Source organism: Bubalus bubalis, chromosome 3 (genome assembly GCF_019923935.1).
Source record: "Bubalus bubalis isolate 160015118507 breed Murrah chromosome 3, NDDB_SH_1, whole genome shotgun sequence".
In the NCBI taxonomy this organism is placed as follows: Eukaryota; Metazoa; Chordata; class Mammalia; order Artiodactyla; family Bovidae; genus Bubalus; species Bubalus bubalis.
This window is the reverse complement of record NC_059159.1, coordinates 108673811-108701674: the sequence shown is the minus strand read 5'-3', so window position 1 is coordinate 108701674 and position 27864 is coordinate 108673811. Positions and strand designations below refer to the sequence as shown.

At 42.4% G+C, this 27864-nt stretch overlaps 1 protein-coding gene across 2 annotated transcripts in view; it reads right to left on the bottom strand.

The window, feature by feature from the left end:
• Positions 1 to 27864, bottom strand: part of MAMDC2 (MAM domain containing 2) — a 159404-nt gene that overhangs the window by 51104 nt on the left and 80436 nt on the right. For both annotated transcript variants that reach the window (XM_006080614.4, XM_006080613.4), the window contains exons 6-8: positions 16182 to 16438; positions 12428 to 12521; positions 3464 to 3607 (exon numbers count right to left, since the gene is read on the bottom strand). In XM_006080614.4, coding sequence (XP_006080676.3) covers positions 3464 to 3607; positions 12428 to 12521; positions 16182 to 16438 — 495 coding nt within the window. The remainder of the gene's footprint in view (positions 1 to 3463; positions 3608 to 12427; positions 12522 to 16181; positions 16439 to 27864) is intronic.

The window sequence follows — 27864 nt, the reverse complement described above, 5'->3', positions numbered from 1 at the left end:
TTTTTTTTTTTGGCCATGCCATGTGGCTTACAGGATCTTAGTTCCCTGATCAGGGATTGAACCCTAGCCCTCAGCAGTTAAAAAAAAATGTAGCGTCCCTAACCACCAGACTGCCAGGGAATTCCGTAACTTTTCATGAAACAAAAAGGATGAAATCATCTCGTGGTTCTCTATTTTTTAGACAAAGAGCTGACAACTAGACTGAGTAGTACTGGGTCACAGAGAACACAAGGCCCAGAGCAGGTTTTCCTATTATCTCTGCAATTATTGTAGGAAGGGGGACCCCTTCCAGGGCCCAAAACTGGGCTCTTGTCTAACACTCAGAAATGAATTGTCCGAGGAGACACATGCTGACAAAGCAAGAGATTTTATTGGGAAAGGGTACCCGGGTGGAGAGCAGTAGGGTAAGAGAACCCAGAAGAACAGCTCTGCCGCGTGGCTCTCAGTCTCCGTTTTTATGGTGATGTGATTAGTTTCCGGGTGGTCTTTGGCCAATCATTTTAATTCAGAGTCTTTCCTGGTGGCACACACATTGCTCAGCCAAGATGGATGCTAGCGAGAGGGATTCTGGGAAGTGGACGGACATGCGGTGTTTCCTCTCTACCTTTCCCGAACTTTCCGGTTGGTGGTGGCTTATTAGTTCCATATTCTTATCAGGATCTCCTGTCATAAAACAACTCATGCAAATGGTTACTATGGTGCCTGGCCAGGGTGGGCGGTTTTAATCAGCATGCTTTCCCTAACTACTCCCTCCTGAGAGACTTCATACTCATACGGAACTAATAAGCCACCACCAACTGGAAGAGTTCAGGAAAGGTCGAGAGGAGACACTGCGTGTCCGTCCACTTCCCAGAATCCCTCTGGCTAACATCCATCTTGGCTGAGTGATGCGTGCGCCACCAGGGAAGACTTTGAATTAAAATGATTGGCCAAAGACCACCCAGAAACTAATCCCATCACCATAAAAAACGGAGACTGCGAGCCACGTGGCAGAGCTGTTCCCCTGGGTTCCCTTACCCTACTGTTCTCCACCCAGGTGCCCTTCCCAATAAAATCTCTTGCTTTGTCAGCAGATGTGTCTCCTCAGACAATTCTTTTCCTAGTGTTAGACAAGAGCCCAGTTTTGGGCCCTGGAAGGGGTCCCCGTTCCTGCAACACAATGACCAGTGGAGTGGGAGAGGTTGCAGGGTCTGGCAGTCCTTGAGGGGTGAAGCGTAGGGGTGGTTTATGTATTCAGGCAGAGCTTACTCTCTTGGTCATATGTTAAACTGGATCCTAAAAAGCAGGTTTTTAATCAGATAGACCCTCTCAGGTGCTGAATATCTGATTTTCCCATACTTCTTTTAAATAACATGAAAAAATAGGATCAAGAACCTCCCGTACCACCTGCTCTACCACCCCCATGGTAAACTTAAAACAGGTCCCTATGTCTTACAAAGATGGGTCAGAAAGAAAAGGCCTAATACCTTTTTTTTTTTTCTCCTTTCCTTTTTCTGAGCCTTCTCCATCAATTCTCTTGGGAGCAGTCTTTGGTATACAGTTTAGTTTTATTTAATCTGGCAAAAGCTTCTTTGTTAAATTTATGAGTGTTGTTATGGACTGAATTATGTCCCCTCCCCAACCCCAATTCATATGCTGAAGTTTTAACCCCCAATGTGACCATATTTGGTGATGGGGCATTTAAGGAGGCAATTTAAGGTTAAATGAGGTTACAAAGTCGAGGCTTTAACACCCATGGAACTGGTGTCCTTGTAAGAAGAGGAAGAAACAACATCTCTCTCTCTCTCTCCTTTCCCAACCCCTCTGCCCCCACCCCCATCTCCCCCTGTGCACACACAGAGGAAAGGCCATATGAGGACACAGTGAGAAGGTGCCTTGTTCAAGTCAGGAAGGGATATCTCACCAGAAACCAACCCCCAGTGGTGCCTTGATTGCGGACTCCCCAGCCTCCATAACTGTGAGAAAATAAACTGTTGTTTAAGTCACCTAGTCTGTGATATTTTGTTATGGAAGCCTGAGCAGACTAACACAGGTAGCCATACACCAGCCAGAGCAATCTTTTTAAGTCTAAATTTAATCCTTCACTGATCTACTTAAAACCTATCAATAGCTTCTCATTTCCTTTATAGTAAAATCCCAGTTGCTTACTCTGGCCTGCCACATCTATGGTCTACCTCCCTTTCTAACTTCACTTCACTTTACTTTCCTCTCAGTGGTGCAGCCACACTAACCTAATTTCTGGCAGTGTCTGGCTCCTTCCAAACTCCTGGTCCTCAGAGATGCTGTTCCTTCTGCCTGGGCTGCTCCCATTCTTCCAGCTAAAACCCGCTTCTCTGAATCTTCAACCAAAAGGAGGTTCTTTATTCTCTCTCAGCTCACTCTTTATTTCCTTCACAGCACACACCACAATTTGTAATCATGAGTCTATCTGTGTATATGTTTGTCGTGTTTCTTTGCCCACTGAAATAATGGTCAGCCAGGGAGGGTGGGATACATACCTGATTTGTTCACTATCATATCCCCCCAGGGGTTAGGCTGGCCAAGGTCAGAATAGGTTTTTATTCTGTAATTCTTTAAGTTTTGTAACCTCTAAGCAAAGAATATAAAATTACAAGTATAAAATTGCAAGGGCCTGGTGGAAGTGAGGGGCCCTGAAACCAGCTTCATCAGCTTTCTGGTAAGTCACCCCCATACCCAATATATAAACATTAATTAGACAGTAACCCTTTGAGAACAAGCCTCTACTGGAGTGGACTTCACAAGGGCTGTCTTTATGGTGATAGATAATCCTTACACTGGGGGAGCTCGCACTGATTCCTAAGAGCTTCCTATAGGCCCATCCATCAAGTGCCCACCCAACATTTCCGAACAGCTGTGATAGCTTTTATGTCCCACTATATATTATTTACTGCAATAAAATACATATAACGCAAAATTTAGCATTTTAACCATTTTAAGGAGTACAATTCAGTGGCATTTAGAACTTTCACAATGACTGTGCAGCCACTATTACCAACTTTCAGAATATTTTCATTACCTCAAAAGGAAATTCTATATTCTATATTCCATTGAATAGTCACTCCCCACCCGCTCTCCCTAGCCCCTGGCAACCACCAATCTGCTCTCTGTTTCTATGGATTTGCCTTTTCTGGATATCTCATGCAATTGGAATCTAATAGGTTTCTAAAGGTACTTCTCTATCTAAAGTGAAGAGCAATTTCCAAAGGTTTGACTACTTAATTAACTGGTAAATACATCTGCTAGCACAGCAACTTGAATTCCAGTTTTGAAAAACAGTCAAACCCAAGATTACCTATTGCCTTTGTTTCTTCACAGCTGTTCCCCCACCCACCCGCCTCTTTCAAGCTGGTGTCTTGGTGAGAACAAGTGGAAAATGGAGCATGAATACTAACCCCCACCCCCACCTGCACCACGACATCCCACACAACAGACTCTGCTTTACCTAGGCCTGAAGTGTGGTCTCCTGCCCGATACAGGTTTGGTTTTACTTTCACTCGGGTCCAGCCTGAACCTTCTTTGTCTTGGAAAAAGTTGCAAAGGTCTTCCTCAAAATTGCAGCTTGCTTCTAGGGCACTAAAAGGACGCTCTGAGCAAAGGAGAATCAAAGTTAAAGTAGGCCAAACCCAAGGATCTCAAAGGATGACAACGGATTGACAAATATGTGCACATTTGTACTAGGGGAGCTTGGAGAAGCAACACACAACAAAAATATTTTTACCCTAATGGCATGCTGACAGGTTAGCATCAAACCCACGTTTCAGCATGACAGGAAAATTGTTCTTTTCCTCCCTTAAGGGGTAGAAAGAAGGAGCTCTGCTCACATTCTCTACAAAAAACCCAAAGTACCAGACTTCAAAAGATATTTCCTTTCCTGATGTAAAGACTGAGAGCATTTATTCACATACTTCTTCACAATTCAAATTTCACTCATACAAAATTAAAAAGAAAAAGTAAGGATTTTATAGAATTCTTAATTTCTTTCTGACAGATAGATAGAAATAATATTTTCCAGAAATAATTTTCCTTTGTTGATCAATCTCTATGTCAGAAGCACAGCCACTGTCTATTTATAATTGACGTTAGTAGCAGGAGCTGATTTGCTGGAAGAGAATCATTACTCAGTATAAATCACACTGTTCAAACACCAATTCTGTCACTGGTTCTGCTTTTTTTTTGGCTTTTGATGAATTCTGGTGTCATTTACTCTGGTCTGTAAACATCACCTCATCCCAGATTGCCTGGAGGAAATGGAACATAAAAGGTTCCTGCTCTTTTAAAAATAACGTGGTCCTGGCAACAAGTAACTGTAAACCTCACTGCTCATATTGCCCACTGAGTCCAGAGGGGATGAGACTGCTGCAGTCTGGGACACACTCACTGTAGCCAAGTATAATCTTATTCTGCATGCTGACATATACTGGCTTAACCTTTTAGAGCCAGAGACATCACTGTTTTGAATAAGCAGAAAATTATCTCTAGACTCAGTGGTAAAGAATTCGCCTGCAATGCAGGAAATGCAGGAGGCAAGGGTTTGATCCCTGGTCCAGAAGGATCCCCTGAAGGAGGAAATGGCAACCTAATCTAGTATTCTTGCCAGGAAAATTTCATGGACGGAGGAGCCTGACAGTCTACAGTCCACTCAGTCACAAAAGTGTTGGACATGACTGAGTGACTAAGCACACACAACCTTTTAGGGCCAGAGACAGCACTGTTTTGAATAAGTGGAAAATTATCACTAGAGAAACACTTGAGTCCTAGGTATGGGAATCTGATGAAACAGAGAGCTGTTTAGGGACAAAGACTCACTATTCTCTCAATTTGTCAATATTCAAAGCAAGAAAACATTCCAGTGGTCTGAGGAGCTGGCCCAGCTAAGTGGGTGAAAGACACATGACAACCAAATGCTACAAGGGATCCAAGACTCCATCTTGGTCTAGGAAAACAAACAGCTATAGAAGACTTTACTGGGGCAATTGGTGAAATCAGCATATGGACTATAGATTAATTGATAATATTGTATCAGTGTTAAATTTCCTGAATTTTATAATTATTCCATAGCATGTTGGAGAATGTCTCTGGTTTTAGAAAATACCTAATGAAGTATTTAATGGTAAAAGGACATAATATCTATAACTTATTCTTAAATGGTTGATAAAGCAAATATAGATTTGGCAAAATCTACTTTTGTAGATCTGGGTGAAGAGTATATGGGAGTTCCTTATCATAATCTTTGAAATTGTGTCAGAGTTTAAAATGATACAAAAGTAAAGAGTTTTTAAAATGCTAAATTAAAAAGAAAAGTAAGTAACTAACCACAATACAAAGAAAGAAGAGGAAGAAAATGTTCTTACATGACTGGAATCTGATTATATCTGAGACAATATGCCTTAGCAACTGTACAAGAAGAGGCCCCTGAAGAGCTAGATAGAAGGAAAGGAAGAGAATTTTCAGTGCTGTAAGACTGGTGGTAACCCACTGCTCTGCCTGACTCTGTCAGCATCAAGTTGAATCTTGAAGCTGTGCAGATAAAGTCATGAAGATATACATTTGAAATTGATTATGATAACATGCAAGCAAGGATCCTTTGACATCCCCTCACAGAGATTTGAGCCCATAGGAAACCCCATAATGGTCTTCAGTCTTAGTCACCCCTCTGCCACCTGGTAATGAAAAAGCAGATGGAAATTCAGACCTACAGATAGCCACTCAGATAAGAAAATAGGGCAGCACTCCCAAAAGCCATGGATAAAGAGAGTGGAAGGTCAGTGACATTATTCATCAGGAATATATCCCAAGGATAATCTACTTGGGCATCCAAAAGAGATCCATAACCCACTTCCTAGGTGTGTGGGAGGAGGTGAGAGGTGATAGTAAAACTTGTAAGTAAGCAAGGCTCTGTTGTCTCCATAGTGACAAACTGAGTCACACAGAGAAGATTTTTCTGAACACACAGTTATATTCTTTTGCTAAACACTTAGTTCTAGCAGTGGATTTGTCGGGGGTCCTGAGATAGTCTGATAAAAAGAAAACCTCAAAAGCATAACTCAAAACCTAAATCTTTTTCAACTAGAATGCTTATTCTAGCATGAGACACTATCTAATTCCTGAAGATGGGGGCCAGAGGGCTTATTATGTATGACCTAAAGTGAGATCCCCAAACACATGAGGTGAATAAAAAGCCTTTGCTTCAGGCGTGTTCCAGAAGTATGTGTCAAGTGGTGATTGAAGTTGAGGAGTGTTAATAACATATTTGAAGAATAGGAAGGAATCAGAGGAAATTGGAAGCTCCTGAGCATCAGTTGATCACCCTGTCCCATCAAAAAAATTAAAAAGTTCTCTTTGAGCATCACAATGTACCATTTAGTTAATTACTTGATTTCCAATGTTTGAACTTTTTAGAATCAGGAGGCTCTGAAGATAAACTAATCTGATAGAGGGAGAAGATAAACTAGTCTTCTCTGTTTGAGAAGACTGGCTGGGAATATTTCTCATCTTTTCCTCTGCTTCATGGAGTTCATAGAGATGAACTCAGTATCAGTCCTTGAGATCTAAGAGGCTTATCAGCCCCTGTAGTGCTAGAGAGACTTTGGGTGTGGTGCTCTTTAGACTGTTAGACTTGTGCAGTAGCTCTTATTTTAGCACAGGCCAGCCCGAAAGCAGGCTGGGACAGCTCAAAGCTGGCAGGGGAATACAGTGAGTGGGACCCAGCACCAGACTAAGGAATCACGACGGAGCAGGGCTGGGCCACTGATCAGGCTGTAGAGATGCTTGAAGGCCTCTGAGGTAAGGAAGACTGTGAATCCCCCAGCTGTAGCCTAGGCAACAACTGGAGCCACATTTCCAAACCAGACAAGAGGTCTAGGTAGTGTGTTGTTGGTGAATGGTCAATTTTGGGACTTAGGTCCACAAAGACATCCTTTTGGAGGTATATCCGTGAGTGTCAGTATCCTCCCAGAGCCTGGCCTGGGTGTGGGGTGAATCTAAGGCCAGAGAGGAAGCTAGGTCTGCATATGGCAGAGACTGGAGGTCTCTGGCAGCTGAGCATTAAGGCAGGATTTCTAGAAGTGAGAAGTGAGTGAAATCACCTGTTAGGTATTCAAGGACTTGCAGAGTAAAAGGAGAGCTTATTCCTGTGGTCTAGGTTCTGGGTCAAATGTGGTGGATGGGGAGTTTTCAGATGGGAGAGGCCTGGAAAGGGAAGGGCTGTAACTCAAGCGGGGAGGGATGGGGTAAGTTCTCACTATACTCTGTAAGCATCCTGGGGAAATATCTGGGGGGATGACAAGCAGCTGGTGCTTAATACCTGTGACTCTGAGATAGGTCTCAGGTCTGGGAAACTAGATTAATCTAAGAGCAACCAGATGGTGGGAACAAGATGCTTCATATGTTGAAGTAATTCCTGTTTCAACCTACTAGGGAGATGAGGGAAGAAAATGTCAAATCCAGCTGGAAAAAGCAGAGACAATAAGTCTGGAGGTAACCAAGATAAAGAAAAGAATGTTGGTACCTATTATGAAACAGAAGGACATAAACTATTTGTGAAATGTAAAAGAAAGTATGAAAACTAGAGGGCTCAGCCTCTAAGATGCAGAATCTGGCCCACAGGTGCTTAATGAAGGGCACAAAACAGGCTCCAGCTTACACATTCATCAAGGCAGTGCCCTTTGCTGGTTCTCTTTAGTTTCAGTCTGACTCCGTTCTCTAGGGAATGAATGGGAGTATTTTGAAAATTAAGTAAATAATATTAGGTCTCATGACCAAGCATTTTCTGTGTGCCATACTATTCCAAGGCTGTCACAGACATTATTAAATCATCAATCTTCCTGACAATTCTATGAAACAGATTCTTCCATCCTTGTCCCATAAACGTGAAAGCAGCTCTCAGAGATGTTAGGTAACAAGCTGAAGGTCACGCAGCTTGTAAATGGCAGAGTAGGGATGTGAGTCCACAGTCCTGGTTCTTAAGCACAATACTTTGATCATGCACTTAAACCATTTAAAGGAAAGCTGGTATACTAGGAAGTTCTGAAGACCAATAGGGAACCTTGGTTAACTATATAAAAATGTGAATCCCTGGTAGTCCCTATGGAGGAAGGGTCTTTATCTGGGCTGGATTTCACAGACTAAAGGGTCACCATCTCTCTTAACAAATGGTCCTTATTTTGCTGGAATCTTCTTTTCATCAGTCAGTAGAAAAGAGTTCACATATATTCTGTATCTTTTTTAATGGGAAAATGTTTCTAAATGTTACTTGTATGGTGGTTCAGTAGATTCTATCACCTTCCAGCTGCAGCTTCACTCCACCTGCTATCCAGTACAGATGCTAAATAAACCCCTCTTCTTCTACATGCACAACTTGGAAATATTTTTAAAAGTTCAATGTAAATGTCCAGTGACTGAGAAGAGAAACTTTCTAAAAATAATGTTAAAGAGGTTGTAAAACTATTATTAACATCACTGAAACATTAACTGATGGAATTAGGGAGCAATCATATTTAGAGAAGTGAAACCACTTTGGTTTCTGTGTTCTGCCAAATTTAGGGACTCAACTTTTGATTACTGTTAGGATTACATCATTTTAATTAGAGCATATAAATATGTAAATCAAGTCTGTTCTATCTGTTTCACTAGTTTTGTTTTTTTTTAATTAGAATTAGTTAAAACTAATGTTTGATTTCAGCTAATTAGTAAGTTTCTCTGTAATTTGGAGGTAACAGTTTAGCTTGAGTGGAAAATATTCTAAGCTCCTTTGCTTATAGAATATATTTGAAACTGGGGGCACTCTCCGTCACCCTCCTGATGTCTATGTCAGAAGCTTTCTCTGTCCCTTTTTATCCTTTAATAAAACTCTGCTTCACAAAAGCTCTTGAGTGATCAAGCCTGGTCCCTGGTCCTGAAGATAAATCTTCTTCTTTGGAGATCAAGAATCCGATATCGTTTACCATAAGCTATCATCTTGGGGGCTTGTCTGGGATCTTCAGGACAAGCTTTCAGCTTTTCAACCTCCTCATCAATTGAAGGCTTCCCATGGTAGGTTTCTCTACTTCAAGGAAAGGACTTTCTTCAACTCTGTGAATATCTTCACTAACAGCAATTGTATGTGACACCTCTTCTTGATCTGATGACATCTAACAATCCTAAGATGGACTGATGTAACTATGGACATAATATGAATTTGTGACTGTTTTGCCCCATAAAATCCAGAGGAAGTGATGGTATGCAACTTTTGAGGCTGGGTCATAAAAGGTGCTACAGCTTCCTCCTGGTTCTCTTGGAACATGGTTTTGCCGGAAGTCAGCCACCAATGAAGTAGTCTGACAACCCTGAGACCACGTTCCTGGAGAGACCATGTGTAAGTGGTTCAGGAGACAGACCTAACTGAGCTCCCAGACAACTGCCAGCAGCAACTGCCAGTAACGTTTATGAGTCAGCACCAAAACACTCTTTTCATGGTTTTTTAATCTTTTCCGAAGAAAAGGCCTTTTGCTTAAGAAGGAAAAAGGAAATTTTATGGAAAGCTGTGAGGATGTAATAGAAGAGGTCGAGAAGTCTGAACAAGAAGGAAGCTGGCAGGAAGGAGGCTGGCAATTCCAGAATGCCTTGGTAGAAGGAACTGCTCAACTATCTCCCTAAGGTTTCTTCCATCTCTGGGTCACTCCAGACAAGATTAAAAGTCCTGAAGAGAGTTTGGTTGACCCCAACTTGAGGCATCTGACAGCTGTTTGATTGAGCCAGTGTGATCAGATTTGCAAAGATGTAAAATTTACCAAGACCCGTGGTTGGTATAGGTGTGTAGAAACAGGCATTCTCACATGTGACTGTTGCAAGTAAGTTGCCTTGGCTTTTTCTGGAGGCTGATAGTACCCTAAGAGATATAGATATAGATATAGATACACACACACACACACACACACACACACACACACATACACACACGCACACATATATTCTTAAGGACATACTCTTCAATCAAGATATTTCACAATGTAGAATTTTTCTAAGAGAAAAAAAAATTTAGTTAATTGAGTGATGATATAGATAATTGGTTATTTTATTATTGCTTGGAATAGCAACATTTGTTATTGTTGTTCAGTAGCTAAGCCAAGTCATGGTGGACTCTTTGCAACACATGGATTGCAGCATGCCAGGTTACTCTGTCCCCAACTATCTCCTGGAGTTTGTTCAAATTCATGTTCATTGAGTCAGTAATTTTATCCAACCATATCATCCTCTGTCATCCCTTTCTCCTCCTGTCTCCAATCTTTCCCAGCATCAGGGTCTTTTCCAATGAGTCTACTCTTCACATCAAGTGGCCCAAGTTTTGGAGCTTCAGCTTAAGCATCAGTCCTTCCAATGAATATTCAGGGTTGATTTCCTTTAGGATTGACTATTTTGATCTCCTTGCAGCCCAAGGGACTCTCAAGAGTCTCCTCCAGCACCACAATTCAACAGCATCAAGTCTTTGGCTCTCAGCCTTCTTTATGGTCCAACTTGCATATCGATACACGAGTACTGGAACAAACCATAGCTTTGACTATACAGACCTTTGCTGGCAAAGAGATCTCTCTGCTTTTTAATATGCTGTCTGGGTTTGTCTCTTCTGAGGATCAAGCATCTTTTAATTTCATGGCTGCAATCATCATCTGCAGTGATTTTGGAGCCCAAGAAAACAAAATCTGTCTCTGCTTCCTCTTTTTCCCCTCTGTTTCCCTGAAATGATGGGACTGGTTGCCATGATCTTAGCTTTTTTAATGTTGAGTTTCAACCTAGCTTTTTCACTCTCCTCTTTTACTCAGATCAAGAGGTTCTTTAGTTCCTCTTCAATTTCTGCCATTAGAGTGCTATCACCTGCATATCTGAGGTTGCAAAATTGGAATGTCCTAATTGTCCAACAGTAGGAAACTGTTTAAATAAATGATGATAAAGCCATATGCTAGAATGCTTTATAGCCATTATAATATTATGATGTAGTCCCATATTTGTTTACATAGATACATGTCCATTATGTACTGTTATATGAAAAAAAGCAAGTTATATATAGTATGTACAGTATGACCTTATTTTTGTAAAAATAAATACATGCATATATGTACATTAAAAAAAGAATATATTCAAAATTATATTAAATTAGAGACCAACTCTATCTTAAGTGAAAGTTACACTACGAAAACCAAGTTCAAAAATTTACTTCCCACACTCCAAAACCCAGAACAAAGGCTCCTTAATAAGATGGATGACCACTCTGTCTCCCTGGGGCCTCTCAAGGAAACAAATTCATTAAAAGGTAAATGAAGTGAAGTGAAGTCGCTCAATCATGTCCGACTCTTTATGACCCCATGGACTGTAGCCTATCAGGCTCTTCCATCCATGGGATTTTCCAGGCAAGAGTGCTGGAGTGGATTGTCATTTCCTTCTCCAGGGGATCTTCCCAACCCAGGAATCGAATCCGGGTCTCCCGCATTGCAGGCAGACACTTTACCATCTGAGCCACCAGGGTAAAAAGTAAGGCCAGCTGCATTTATTTGTGCATGTGTGCATACTAAGTCACTTCAGTTGTGTCCAACTCTTTGCGACTCTATGGACTGTAGTCCACCAGTCCTCTGTCCATGGGATTCTCCAGGCAAGAATACTGGAGTGAGTTGCTATACCCTCTTCCAGGGGATCTTCCTGACTCAGGGATTGAACCCACGTCTCTTATGTCTCCTGCATTGGCAGGAAGGCCTTTATCTGGGTTATCAATTATAGCGTCACCCTTCTAATTCTAAAACATTTGTTTTCTAATTCACTTTGATTTGATTTGCTTACCTATTTTCCCAGGAAGTAAAAATTCCCTCTCTTTTTACAAACACAAAGTTTATGGAAATTACAAAATTGGTCATGATAAAATTATGTGAACATTCACTTAGAAAGAGAAATTGAATACATACTCTCAAGTCAAAACCATCAAACAGATGTATACCAAATACTAACATCTTTAAACAGGAGGACATTTAAAAATTGGATTAATAAAATTAGAAAGAGTTCTTATAATTCTACTCAGTAGATTTTGAGAGTTTTTTCTGCCTACTGTATACACATGTCTATGGACCCAAGATTTCCTTTAAAGAGAAAGATGGAGTGGAGGGCGGGAGTTATTTAATTTTAATTTCTTAGTACGTAGAGAAGATAAAATCTCCTTAACTCAGGAAAATGACCTCTGGTGTCAGGAAAATCAGTTTCATTCTGTGAGAGGAAAAAAAGAGTAAAATAACAGAGAAATGACTGTTTGGCTAAATAATTTTTTAAGGATGAGATAAAAAAGGAAAAGAAGAGGAAATTAAAAGGAATTAAAGAAAGTCCTGACCACAGGCATCTGTTGAGAAAGGAAAATACCAAATGGGAGGAAGAAGAAAAAGAGAATGCTTACCTGTCTGATTTTGGCAGTGAACAGGAGAGAAAGAAATATCATCCAGGGCCACATATCCTCCTTTGGGACCATTGAAGGCAACTTCAAAAATAACCTGCAGAGGAGAAAGACATGTTACATGTTTACGTATTTTCTTTTAGGCTTAAACGCTTGTAACTATGACTTAAAATGGTGTGTTGGTTTAGCCAGGTGTATAGGTATTTGAGCAGCTCCCTCCTTAACTCACAGTTTCTTTGGGGGACAGTGACTACTAAGCCCTAAGTTGCATTTTATTGGTGGACTTTTCCCCCTCCCTTGCGTGTCAAAGTACCTATATCACTTGCTGATAGAACTGCCGACTCAATAATCTGTTTTAAGAACTCCAATTAAAGAGGCAACATGCTTGCAGAAGGCAATCCTGCCCTTCACAGAGCCCTGAGCCCTTCCCAGGTTCTCTTTTTCACACATAAAATTCTATGTCCATCTGGACAAAGATGCAGCAATCAGAGATGATTACCTGATGCCTAAGGCAAAATCAGGCCCAGAACTCCTGTGTACAAATGTTAGGATTTTGGCATATCCTGGCATGGTCAAAAAGAGAGAACATGGGATTATTAACGAGTTCAGGCCCCTTTAGTTATACTGTCTTCTCTGCCACCAACTTTGAGTTCAATGGATGACTTTCTGCTTTTCATGGGGATCAAGTATGGTGAGCACAACACTCACCTGTGTTGGGAAAACCACCAAAGTGTGCAGACCACCCTGCTGGATTGATAACATAAGATACACTATTAAGCAGGGGTGGAAATCCAAGTGTCCACCTGGGCCAGGCATGTAATCTAAATGCGTGATATGGGTTTCATCTGATGCAGCAGGAAATGGTGTGAAATAGGGAGCCAGGCTCATCTACTGGGGGCAGCTGCTACTTAGCCTCATCAGTTGCTGGCAGGTGCGAATTCAGGCCTAACATGCCTTGACTCACCAAATTGTCAAGAGGACTTGATCGCTAGATTTTTATTTGAAATCTTCAGATTTTTCAATGTTGACAATTCATTCAAAAACTAAAACAAATATGTGTGCAAAATAAAAACAAACAAATACAACTATAGCAGCTAGACAAATCACTACAGGCTAGATCTAACCCATAGGCCTCTAGACTTCACCCTCTGCTAAGGAGAATGGTGTCTTAGAGGCAGACAGACCAGAGTTCAAATCCTGTTGCTCTCACTTTATTAACTAGGTGACCTTGGGGACATAGCTAACCCTTTCAGAACAACACTTTTCTTGTTATAAAATAGACTTTTTAACATCTTCCTTGTAAGACTGTAGATGTGATTAAATGAGATACTGTATATATAGATCCTATGGAGTCAGGTGTATAAGCTCTGAACTAAATCCATGCCTTTTTCTCCAGGGTGACCCCCTCCTGAACTGGTATTCATATTTGAGTCTAGTTGGCCACTAATTAACTCTAGTTTGTCCCTTTTATCCTTTAGGTCTCAATTTCTTAATTTTTGAGAAAAGAGTTTGGATAAGATTGTCCCTTTCAGTTTGACAACAATGGTCCTTAGACACTTGGCCTCTCCAAAATCTAAGACAACCCTGGAAGTTTGTCTCTGGCAATGGAGGAAGGGCTGAGAACCAAAGGGACAGATTTGGGTGAATGAGGAGGAGCAAATTCAGTTTACAGGCTCAACATAGGCCTGTGACATTTCATTTTCAAGGTGATAAAGCCAACAACAGATTGATCTTACTGATTGATCTAAATATCCTTACTGAATAAGGATATTTCCAATCATAATTTGCAAATCACAGCCTCTGTGTCATTGTGTTCTCTATGTTCAGATATTTGTCTTCCTTGAAAAAATTCATTTGAGAATACGGGGACATTAAATTCACTGATTTCCGCAGGGTAAGTTTTTTTCTCGGAAATTACCAGGAGCCAATAATCCTGATGTAATGAGTCCCAACTGCCAGGGCAAAATCATGCATGTGTGACACAAAAGGATATGTACTTAAGTTTAGTAGTAAACTTAAGCAGTAAACAGAAATGGTAACTTTTCAAGCATTGATTAAAAAGAAAATTCAGCAAGGTCTCACTCGTATAAATGTTGCCCCAGGAGTTTACGGTTGGATGAAAGGAATTTGCAAGGACAACGCCTTCACTGTGCATGTGACTTGTGACTTTAATAGAAGGAAAACTTTCTCAAGCAGCATGTGCATTTCTTTTTCTCCTTCTAACCCAAACTCACAGAAAAATTTCCACTGGGCTGCAAGAGCAAATCAAGGCCTGGTTAGAGTTTGGAATAGGAAATAGCACACATACTACAAAACTCCCCTCTCTGGGGCTGTCTGGGGTAGGGGAATTGGAAGAGGGAAAGGGAGTGTCAGGCACACAATCCATGGACAGATCACTTCCAAAACTGAGACCTCACCCCAGCACTCACTGAAATGCCACATCAGGTGAGCAGATGGCACTACTGAAAAGCATCCAGAGGATCATCGGCCTCTCTTGCACTCTAAACGGAACTAGGCAAGATACTGCAAAAAGTGCAGAGTGATAGCAGGGGATGTTCATAAGCTGTGGGGACTAAGACTCTCTTTAGAGCCCCAGATCTGCAACCACCGAGCTCCCCTCTTCCTTCAAATTTAAGTCAGATTTAGTGCAGGAAACTTTCTTAGCACCCTGGCACTCACCAGTAGTGTGACCTAGAACAAAACAGCAAACGTCTTGCACTTTCCATTTCCTCCTCTTTCATCTGGAATACGGGGATAATTTTATCTACTTTGTTGGATTGTTGTCAGTACTGAAATACGTGTGTGTGTGTGTGTGTGCGCATGTGTGTGCTCAGTTGTTTGACTCTTTGAGACCCCATGGACTGTAGTCCGCCAGGCTCCTCTGTCCATGGGATTTCCCAGGCAAGAATACTGGAGTGGGTTGCCATTTCCTTCTCCAGGGGGTCTTCCTGGATCAGGGATTGAATCCGAGTCTCTTGCGTCTCCTGCACCGGCAGGCAGAGTCTTTACCACCGTGTCACCTGGGAAGCCCAGAACACGTGTATAGATATGTATTACTATATGTGCTTACAAAAAGGTCTTCAAGGATGAATACCAAGATGTTAGTTCTTTTCTTTGCAGGGCTGGTGTAGGGCGTTTTAGTTTGTTTTGCTTCTCTGAATTTTCTAATTCTTCTGCACTGGACATTTACCACTCAATGTAAATGAACAGTTTTAAACCATAAAAAGTTTAGAGGCCCCAAGGCTTGTTTCAAATTAGGGCCAAAATCATGTTTATTTCTGACTTTTATGACATTATTTATACTGTAAAGGAGAAAAGAAAAAAATAGTCATTTTTTCTTTAAATTTAGAAGGAGTGTTCCCTCAGGTAAGGGGAACCTTCACAGCTGCTGTCAGGAGCTGAAGTTTGAGAGTGAGGTTCATGTAGAAGGAGTTTGATTAATCTCATCTGAACTCACACCACCACAGTGCAAGTTCAGAGGGAGAGTGTGGCCTAGAAATCTAGTTGGTTGACTGGCTTTCCGATATTTGTCTTTATTAAGAAATACTCTTCTAGAAAATGAAGTGGTAGAGGAGGAAGGCAGAGAGAATACAGAGGAAGGCAGAAAAGTGGAGAAGGCCAAGGAAGGGAAAAGGGAGATTAAGACTGAGACACAAAGGAAAAGGAGGAATGAGTATGAGCCTGCAGTGTCTCCTGCTCCACGTCTGGGTGGCATCTCTGCAGAGTGGCCAGGCCAGGGCACACCAGGCACACCTACCTCCTTGGGGTACGGGGCACTGAACTCCGCCTCAGCAAGGTTCCAGACAGCGTTCCCTGGATCGCCTGCTTTCCAGATCTCCTCATACAGGCCAGCTGCGTCCCTTGTGTACACAGAGAAGATGTTGTCATTCCTCTGCTGGAGTTGGTAATAAAATGACAGGCAGCCAGACATGGGGGCCGTGGTCATCGGGGAGATGAGCTGGGCCACCTCCTGGAAGTGCTTGACGTAGATAGAGTCCACGTACATGTAATGGCCTGAAATCACACAGAGAAAACAACCTAAGACAGGCAGACGGATTCTCAGACACAGCTACACAATTTGGGATTTACTTCAAAATAACCCAGTGGGAGTGGAGGAGAGGAAGAGAATGAGCTGTAGATGAAAGAAGTTTGGCCATAGATTGATGAAAGTTGCAGCTGGGAGATAAGTAGTGGAGTTCACTGTGCTCTGCTTAATATAAGGACCACTCTTTCTCTTTCCTTTACCTTTGATTGAAGTAAAACATACATATAGAAAGGTAGGTATGTCATCTGTAAAGTGTTTGAATGTTTATACGCTGAACACAGTTGAGGAAAAAAAGCAGAACGTGACCCCGAAGGCCCCTCCAACAAGCCTTCTTTGAGTGATAAGGTTTCTAAGAGCATGCCAAGAGCACCATCTGTTCTCCTCTACATCTTTGCCACATACATGTAATGTCACTGTGTGTTCTTTGAGTGAAACAAAGATTTTGAATTCAAACTAGATGACAATTTGTACCTCTTTAATAGAGTATGTAGGTCAGTCAACGCTGTCGACAGGGTTAGGATTTAGGAAGTTGAACATGGGACCACGCCCCCTTCCCTCGATGGTTGGCAAGGCCTTGGTGGACTCCAGACCCAATAGCTGATCTTCATTAGAGGCATTTTGGTAAAATAAAGAAAAAGAGAGGTGGAAGTGGAAGAACCTGGATTTGGCATTAAACTCACTGGCTTTGTTATGCCCTACATCTTATGCCCTGTGACTTTGAGCAAGTTACTGAATATCTCTGGACTTCAATTTCCTGATCTCTAGAATAAGAATCAAATATTTCTCTCACAGGGTTGATCTGAATGTTAAATGAGATTGTGTATGTGAAGTGGTTAGCGTGTACCTGGCACATTGTAATTGCCTAAGATAATTATAATGAAGTAAAGGAATGCCATTGGTGTTTTTATACCATGCTCCTCCCATATGGTACTATTAGTATCAGCAATTTTATTTATTAGTCTAATTTATTTGAGCCACAGTGACAGAGGCATGTGAGGCAATGCAGCTATGATAGAATGGCCTTTCTATTTATAAGCTCAGAACAATTACAGCTTAATGTCTTTGCTTTTATTACATGGTACCTGGTTTATAATCTTTTCTTTTATCACCAGCAAAATAGCAGTAAGTATATTAGGAAGAATATATGCATTCACATGCTGGACACTTGCTTTGCAGCTAACACACCACCTGGAATGTGGTGGGCCCTCAACAACTGATGATTCAAAGCAGAAACACGGTCTCAGAACAATCCTCACTGTAATATGGCAGAGGGGAAAGGTGGATAAATCAAAGCTCCTTTCTCCCGGTAGCAAGTTGCTCAACCCACTCTGAAAAATCTCCCTGGCTTAAATAGAATTATCTGACTATCTTGCCAAGCCATGCGACTGTGAATAAACAGAAATCACAAACTCAGATGATCAGAGGAGTCAGCCAGATCAAGAATATGACTGAAGTGGAGTGGGTCAGGGAGAAAATGGAGAGTGACGGATTAGCCGCCAACAGTGGAAATCACATTTCACCAGCAAGGGGAAGCAGATATCAAACTTCCCTGAAAAAAATCAGAAAATCTGATAGTGCTGGGTCTGTATTCTTGGGCCGTGACAACCAGCTGGAGGTGAGGGGCACTTGGACCCGTGCTCCTCCCTGAGAACTCATCCCTCTACCTCCTGCCGATGCCCTCACATCAGCCTGGGGCTGTAGGCCTCTCCCGCTGAAACTCAAAATCCAGATTTTTCTGGCAAATCCATTCATTTAAAAAGGATAGCATACCTATTATTTTGTTAGGGTTACCGTAACAGTAACCTAAACTGGATGGCTGAAACTAAAGAAATTTGTTCCACAATTCGGGAGGCTAGAAGTCCAAGGTCAAGGTATGGGAACAATTTGTTCCTTCTGACAGGTGTCAGGGAGACCCTGTTCTATGCCTCTTTCCTAGCTTCCATGGCATTGGCAACCTTTGACACTAATTGATAGATCTCTGCCTTCAGAGATCACATGGTCACATGGTATTCTCCCTTCTAAGCTTGTATCTCTCTGTGGCCAAATTTCCCTTTTTCATACCGGACTTGGGCGGGGCCGGGGCCCACCCCACTTTAGTATGACCTCATCTTAACCAATTAATATTCAATGACCCCATTTCCATTCCCCCATTCTGAAGTTCTGAGGGTTAGGACTTTAACACATGGATTTTGAGGAAATACAATTCAACCTATAATACCTGCCATCACAATTTTTTAAACTTTGTGAGTGCCAAATAAACATAACTGCAAGACTGGCAGCAGCTGATCAGCTCCCTGTTGGCTGCCTCTGGGGAGGGATTTTAAAGGAAGACTCAGAATGTTGGACTGAGCAGAATCCAGGAACTTCTGATAAGGAGGCAAGGCCACGAGTGCCCCTCCTAAGCTCAGTGTTCTCTGAAGCACTGCTGGTGGTGAATGAAGAAGGAATTCAGTCTACCCAGGTGAAGCACACCTCCAAAACTCCAGGAGACCTCAGGAAATCTAGGAGACCTCACAAATCCACTGGAAAGTATTTGTTCTGCTTCCAGAGTACATGATGACTGTGCTTAGGAGCAATGTCTCACACTCCTTCCCATTATGAATGTATCTTCCTCACAGCTGACAGATATCTGACAGTGCTTCTTAAAGGCTACTTACTCACCTCCTGGGTGGACAACATTTAAGTACCTGAATTTGCAGCTAGTGCCTAGTTAACAACCCATGCACAGGACATGAGGCCAATGAGCCACAGTCCCACTCCTGACCCCAAACAACAGCAAACACAATGCGACCTGGTCAAAGTGAGTCAGAGAGGCTGCTGGGAACCCGACCAGGACTGCTGACACCAAGTCTTGTACGGAACCACTAGACCAGACCACATTCTACTGCCTCCCCACCCTTTCCTCTCTGTCATTCATTTGTTGCCAAAGTTGGGTACTGTCTACTGACTATCTGAGTAAGACACTTTTTGACTGGGAAACAGAAGATAACTCATCAGAAGCATATCATCTCAGTTGAAGGAGTGTGGATGATTCAGAAATCACCAGGTGTCAGCCCCAGGAGGCTGGGCCAGAGGAATGACCACCAGCCCAGGCTGAATATGTGTCATCAGGTACAGTCTGCTCTGAGGTTGGGAGCAGGTGGTGGTGCAGGCACCGTTTGGTATACCCTTCCAAGGGGAATGAAGAAGGTAGCCTGGAGTGCTTGGAAAATTATGGCCAGTATCTTGTAAGAACTTTTCTGCCCAGCTCAATGAGGTGAACTCCTCAACTGGTCCAGGGTTCTGGAACCTCCAGAATTTCTAGAGGAAGCCTTTTAGAAAGAAAAATCAGATCCTTTAAGTCTGAGTAGATTAAACTAGGTATAGATAGATCTTAGGTGGAAAGGATCCTTATAATTAACCAAACCGTTGGGGATCCTGTTAAAAGAGCAAAACTCTCTGTGACCCAAGCCAAAGCTCAGGCCCCTCTGGCAAAATGCCTGCGCTAAGAGCACGTGCACACTCTCTTCTGAAGAGGGCTTCCCTCCTTTCTTACAGCAGCTCTCTGTATTAGCTCAACTTTTCATGTGGAACCAGTGGCTCACTGGTAGTCAGCCATTTTCCCTTGAATTAGGAAAAGAACTTTGAAGGCAGCTCCTGAACTTCTATTTTCAATCAGTCTGGCTAACCAGCATTCCACAGAGATTGCCCTTGGCTTGGCTGCGATGCCAGCAGCATCCTCTGACTCAGCTGTGATTCGGTCCCATTGGCCACATTTGTGCTCCAGTTGCAATGTCTGCATCTGTGTCATGGCTGTCTGGACGAGCTGTCTCCTGGGTGTGGCGGAAGACCCAAAGAAAGGCATCCAGTGGGTCTGCTGCCATTGTGAGGAGGCAGTACCCAAAGGCATCTAGTTACCATGCCTGCTCTCCAGTCTACAGGTCTGGCAGTTACCTGCTGAACCTTTAGTTTTAAGGGTTTGGTTAAGTTTTACTATAATAGAGTCTGACTCTACAGTAGAGTCAGTATATGAAGTGGGACTTCTAGTTTCTGCTAAGATCTCAGTGATAAGAACAATGGGGCACAAGTCCCTCTATTTTCTACAGAGTGGTGCTAAACTATCCCTGTTGTATATGCTACATGTGGCAGACCTGGAATCTAAACCTGCTCTACGAGATGAGACTCTTCCACCTCCCCACTAATCCTAACTCTCCCTCCTCTGCCAGCCTGTATATATGAGAAGGCCAAGGAGGGATCAGAGAGACTGGAGGCAGAGTTTCTTTGAAGAGACTTGTGGAGCTGACCTGCCATGTGTTTCCTTTTGATCCCCCAAGGGAACGGGAGGGGATTGCTTCCCCTTTCTTACCTTTACCCAAGGGAGGATGTTTCAGAGAAGCACTTGTAGAGGAGGTAGGGGAGGGAAACTACCATCTAATCCCATCCCACCCATGCTTGCAAGTTCCTGGGTTCTGTGCTGCCTTGGGCCTTGAGAGGAGGGTGGGAGACTTACTGAGAGAACTCCAGGGGTAACTGGAGTTTTTGGGTTGCAGAGGCTGGGCCTCTGTATCAGAGCCTTGACGGCATGCAGCTAGAGGCTGTAGGGACCTGGGGGCAGAACGGACAGAAAGGATTTTTGTTGCCAGTGAGCTGGACTTCCAGAGTTTGATGGGGGAGACACCTGAGTTTTCCTGAAGCCTAGGCGGAAAACTCAGAAGGTAGCTGGGCTAGAGTGCCTGAAAGGACTCTTCTCAAAAGGACTGCATCCAGGGCAGTAACCCTAACAAAAAGGGGCTGGTGGGGTGTACCTCATAACAAGCACTAAAGGGGATTCACAGATGGCCAGTCAGAGAGTGCATCATTTTTGTCATTGGCTGTGAGAGACATAGCCAGCATCCAGCCACCTGCAGCATGAAAGTCATCGACTACAGATTAAACAGCACAGGTCACATATGACCTTCTGTCCCCTTCCCTTCCCCATCTTGCCTCCCCCAACTCTGGAGAAGCCAGAAGCAGCATCATGAGTGGCGGAAGACGAAGAAAAGAGCAAAGGGAAGAAGTATGAAGAAGTAAAGCCCAATCCCTTCTCTACAGCTTCTCTGTGTTCTGGTTGAAGGATCAGAAATTGGAGTTCTGAATCAACTGAACTTAATCCTTAAAAATGAGATGGTTTGTTAATATCAGAAGGTGCCTAGAAAGCCATGGTGAAGTCACCCAAGGACAGAGAAAGGAGATCCAGCAGAGCTTGCACAAAGGTAATGGTGAGAAAATTAATAAAGCTGCTTCCCTGCTGAGTGCTTTTGCGATGAACCAAATGGATCAGTGCAGAGAGAGAACGAATAAGTGCTATGAAGATGATGCTTGAACTCAATCCAAAGTGAAAAGAGAAAAAAATGTTGTGAGTTACGGAAAGATGATCCATCCATGTCAGGGTCTCTGATGGAGTAAAACAACTCTGACCTTATTCTACATTTTGAAACTTTGTTCAGCTCCTTCTGTAGCGGCACTGTATGCAGACCTGATTTTTAAAATTTCAGCAAAGGAACAGATTTCCCTCGTTATCCTTCCAGCAATTATCTTCTTTTTGCTAAGACAGGTAGGAAACAGTAATGATCTGAGCTGTCAGTAGCTTATCCCCTGAAGGATTTTGTTTCACTTCATAAAATATTAACAAAGGAAAGATATCCACATGTGATGAATCCAAATTGAGTAAGAAAAAGCAAGATAATGTCCCAGCCCCTCCAGTAGTCTATCACACTCCTACTACATTAGTCATTTCCACCGTAAGTCAAGAATTTGAAGACACAGTGCTCATTTGAAAAATCTGACTCACTGTTTGAAGCTGTTAAAAACACACAGACAAATGAAGGAAAACTGACATCCACACAATATTTTTCAGATATTACATTCACTGTTCTCTTTTCTAAAACACATAGGCTAGAGCCCTCCGGGGAAGACTTCCTTCAGCATCTCTGCAGCTCTGAAGTTTCTGAGCAGGCACATAGCTTCCCTCACCCCTGCTGTTTGTTTCTCCAGTTTTTATCTGAAAGCAAAAGCATAAGCTGCTTCCAGGATATGAATAACAGGAGATGAGTTTATACAGAGCCAAATCTGCTGCTGCGAGCAGACAGCTGAACCATTTAATCTTTCCTCTGCCACCCAAATTGATGGAGCTCAGGGAAAATCAATATACCTGGTAGAGGGCAGATGTAATAAGAAAGGCAGCCTTTCTCTTATTTAGAGCATTGGAGGCTTTTTTCCCAAGAGTAATCCTGGTCAAACCTTTGAGTCATATGAGCAAAAAGTGTTTCAAATAAAAAATTTAAGAATTTTTAGAACTCATCTTTTTTAGCCCCATCCTATGTAGGGAGAAGTCTCACCTAGGAGTCTAAGTATGAGGAGTGTGAATGTGTGTGTGTGTGTGAATGAGAAGGCTCTTTGGTTATCCATTGGGCAATACCTTACTCCAAAAAGAGAAGCCAAAGTGAAATAGCAGAGAACAGTTGGAAGAAGTGAATGGAAGGTAGGCATCCAGGCTTCCTGCTGATCACAAGCAGAAATACAACCTAGGATCTAGGCCCTACTCTGCCATTATCACACATGCCACCATCTTTAAACACTCTCCAAACATCAAAGAAACTATCTATTCTCATGCCTGAACACCTCTGCATACACTATTCTTATCTTCTCCCTATCCATCAGGCCAAATACCAGTTCTGATATGACTTCCTGTAGAAAGCCTTCCCCAAATTCCAAAACCAAGTTGGTCTTTCATTTTTCTGTGGTCCCATATCATATATTTCATAATTCTACCAATCTTATATCGCTATGCATATTTACATAGTATCTCAGTATTTGAACATTTTGAGAAAGGCCATAATGTATGTTAACACAGAAGCATATTAAAGGCACTGAGAAGTCATCAAATAGAGGTGTCTGTTTAGCTTTCTTCAGCTCAGCATTTCCCCAGATTACTTGATGACATATATAGCCCTTCTTCTCACATAAAGATTATTATACTCAAATAGTGGCATTCTAGGGAACAGTTGGAAGTTTTTGTATCTAGGTTATGCAAGAATACCTGGTCTATAAAGAGCGCTTATTATGTATTTGTTGAATGAATGAATGAGTGATCAATGAAAAAGACTCATTGTGATCAATGAAGAAGGCTCTGACTAGGCTGATTATAATTCAGGATTGCTGGAAGCAGGTAAAAGTCTCCCTAGAGTTCTTCCCTTCAGTTCAGTTCAGTCGCTCAGTCATGTCCGACTCTTTGTGACCCCATGAACCACAGCACAGCAGGCCTCCCTGTCCATCACCAGCTCCTGGAGTTCACCCAAACCTGTGACCATTGAGTTGGTGATGCCATCTAACCATATCGTCCTCTGTCATCCCCTTCTCCTCCCACCCTCAGTCTTTCCCAGCATCAGGGTCTTTTCCAATGAGTCAGCTCTTCGCATCAGGTGGCCAAAGTATTGGAGTTTCAGCTTCAGCATCAGTCCTTCCAATGAACACCCAGGACTGATCTCTTTTAGGATGGACTGGTTGGATCTCCTTGCAGTCCAAGGGACTCTCAAGAGTCTTCTCCAACACCACAGTTCAAAAGCATCAATTCTTCAGAGCTCAGCTTTCTTCACAGTCCAACTCTCACATCCATACATGACTACTTCAGGCTCAGGCTCAAATACTTCGTTGGGCCTTCATACTGACATCAGGGGACTAAGCAATGCTAGTGGGCAAAGCTGCCTGCCTTTGGGAGCAGTTTTAGAATAGCCAAGGAAGAAGAGAAAAGATAGGAAAAACTGAGAGGAGGAGATGGGAGGGGGAGGGAATGAGAGGAGAGCAGCGAGTGCCTACGGCAGGGCTGACATGCTCTGCCACCAAGTCTTTGTGCTCCTCAGGGATGACCACATCTTCACGCCTTGATATAGACACTAGAAAATCAGGATATTAGAAAAGCCAGGTCCTCTTTTTCTCATTCCTTACTCCCTTTAATCCTCCTTTTTCTTTTTTCTAATGCCAAATGCAATGTGTTTATACATATTCAGGAGGGACTCAAGGCATTTTATTTTTTAAATTAATTTTTATTGGAGTATAGCTGACATACAGTATAGTTTTTGCTGTATGGCAAAGTGAATCTCATATATATATATATACACACACACACACACATACATGCACACATACATGTATATCCACTCTTTTTTAGATTCCATTCCTATATAGGTCATTACTGAGTACTGAGTAGAGTTCCCTGTGCTGTACAGTAGGTTCTTATTATCTTTTTATATATAGCAGCATGTATGCGTCAATTCCAATCTCCCAATTTATCCATCCCCTATTTCCACCTTAGTAACCATAAGTTTCTTTTCTGCATCTATGACTCTATTAATGTTTTGTAAATGGGGTCACCTGTACCATTTTTTTTAGATTCCATGTATAAGTGATATTGTATAATATTTGTCTTTGTCTGACTTCACTCAGTATGACAATCTCTAGGTCCATCCATGTCACTGCAAATGGCATTGTTTTGTTCCTGTTTTAAATGGCTGAGTAATATTCCATTGTATATATGAACCACATCTTCTTTATCCATCCCTCCGTCTAAGGACATTTAGGTTGTTTCCATGCTCTGGCTATTGTTAATAGTGCTGCAATGAATATTGGGGTACATATATCTTTTTAAATTATGGTTTTCTCCAGATATATGCCCAGGAGTAGGATTGCTGGATCATATGGTAGTTCTATTTTTAATTTTTTAAGGAACTTGCATACTCTTCTCCATAGTAGCTGTACCAATTTACATTCCCACCAACTGTATAGGCTGGTTCCCTCTTCTCCACACCCTCTGCATGTTATTATTTGCAGATTTTTTGATGATGGTCATTCTCACTGTTGTAAGGTGATACCTCATTATAGTTTTGATTTGCAGACAGGAGAATGTTGGATCCCACCAAAGATAGGCCATGCCCAAGCGCAAAGGAGAAGCCCCAACAAGATGGTAGGAGGGGTGAAATCGTGTTTAGAATCAAACCCCATACCCACCAGAGATGCTCAGAAGGCTCAAACAAAACCTTGTGTGCACCAGGACCCCCAAGAGACTGAGCCAGATCTTCCTTTGAGTGTTTGAGTGTCTCCTACAGAGGAACAGGTCAGCAGTGGCCTGCCATGGGGGTGGGGCTCTGGCTGCTGCAGACCTGGGAGGTGTGCCCCATGGCATAGGTCCTCTTGGAGGAGGTGGCCATTAACTCCACCAAAGAGCCACCGAGCAGATGACCCTCAAACTGGAGAACAATTATAACAAAGAAGTTCTCTTACTGTTGCGAAAGTTCTACGGTCCACAACAGATTTCCCAACCTGGGGACTTCGACTTTGAAGGCCAGTGGAATTTGCTTACAGAACTTCCACAGGCCTGGGGAAACCTTCCCCAGGCACAGGCCCGTGCCTTCCAAGAGTCTTCTTAGAGGGCACAAATAAAACCTTGTGTGCACAAGGACTCAGGAGAAAGGAGCAGTGACCCCAGAGAAGACTGAGCCAGACTTGCCTGTGATTGTCCAGAAGTCTCTGGCAGAGATGTGGGTTGACAGTGGCCTGACACAGTGTCAGGGGCACTGAATACAACAGTCCCAGGAGCCACAGCTTACTGGCATAAGTCATTTGGAAGGAGGTCAACATTACTGCCATTACCCCTGCCATAGTTTGGCTTCAGGCCAAACTACAGGGAGGGAACACAGCCCCACTCATCCACAGAAAATTGGATTAAAGATTTACTGAATATGGCCCCACCCACCAGAGCAAGACCCAGATTCCCCCACAGTCAGTCCTTCCCATCAGGAAGCTTCCAGAAGCCTCTTTTTTTCCCACAGAAGCCTCTTATCCTTATTCGTTAGAGGGCAGACAGAATGAAAAGCACAATCACAGAAAACTAACCAAACTGATCCATGGATCACAGCCTTGTCTAACTCAATGCAACTATGAGCCATGCCATATAGGGCCACCCGAGATGGATGGGTAATGGTGGAGAGTTCTGACAAAATGTAGTCCACTGGAGAAGGGAATGGCAAACCACTCCAGTATTCTTGCCTTGAGAACCCCATGAACAGTATAAAAAGGCAAAAAGATATGATCCTGAAAGATGAACACCCCAGGTCAGTAGGTGCCCAATATGCTATTGGAAAAGACCAGAGAAATAGATCCAGAAAGAATGAAGAGGCTGAGTCAAAGTGAAAACAACACCCAGTTGTGGATGTTACTGTTGATGGAAGTAAAGTCTGATGCTGTAAAGAACAATATTGCATAGGAATCTGAAATGTTAGGTCCACGAATTAAGGTAAATTGGAAGTGGTCAGACAGGAGATGGCAAGAGTGAACATCAACATTTTAGGAATCAGAAAACTAAAATGGACCAGAATGGGTGAGCTTAATTCAGATGACCATGATATTTACTACTGTAGGCAAGAATCCCTTAGAATAAATGGAGTAGCCCTCATGGTCAACAAAAGAGTCTGAAATGCAACACTTGGGTGCAATCTCAAAAATGACAGAATGATCTCTGTTCGTTTCCAAAGCAAACCATTCACTATCACAGTAATCCAAGTCTATGCCCCAACCACTAGTGCTGAAGAAGCTGAAGTTGAATGGTTCTATGAAGACCTACAAGACCTTTTAGAACTAACACCAAAAAACGATGTCCTTTTCATTATAGGGGACTGGAATGCAAAAGTAGGAAGTCAAGAGATACCTGGAGTAACAAGCAAGTTTGGCCTGGGAGTACAAAATGAAGAGTTTTGTCAAGAGAATGCAATGGTCATAGCAAACACCCTCTTCTAACAACACAAGAGATGACTCTACACGTGGACATCACCAGATGGTCAATACCTAAATCAGATTGATTATATTCTTTGCAGCCAAAGATAGAGAAGCTCTATACAGTCTGCAAAAACAAGACCAGGAGCTGACTGTGGCTTAGATCATGAACTTATTGCAAAATTCAGACTTAAATTGAAGAAAGTAGGGGAAACCACTAATTTATTCAGGTATGATCTAAATCAAACTTCTTACGATTATATAGTACAAGTGACAAATAGATTCAAGGGATTAGATCTGATAGAGTGCCTGAAGAATTATGGATGGAGGTTTGTGACACTGTACAGGAGGCAGTGATCAAAACCATCCCCCAAGAAAAAGAAATGCAAAAAGGCAAAATGGTTTTCTGAGGGGGCCTTACAAACAGCTGAGAAAAGGAGAGAAATGAACAGCAAAGGAGAAAAGGAAAGATATATCCATCTGAATGCAGAGTTCCAAAGAATAGCAAGGAGAGATAAGAAAGCCTTTCTCAGTCATCAGTGCAAAGAAATAGAGGAAAACAATAGAATGGGAAACACTAGAGATCTCTTCAAGAAAATTAGAGATAGCAAGG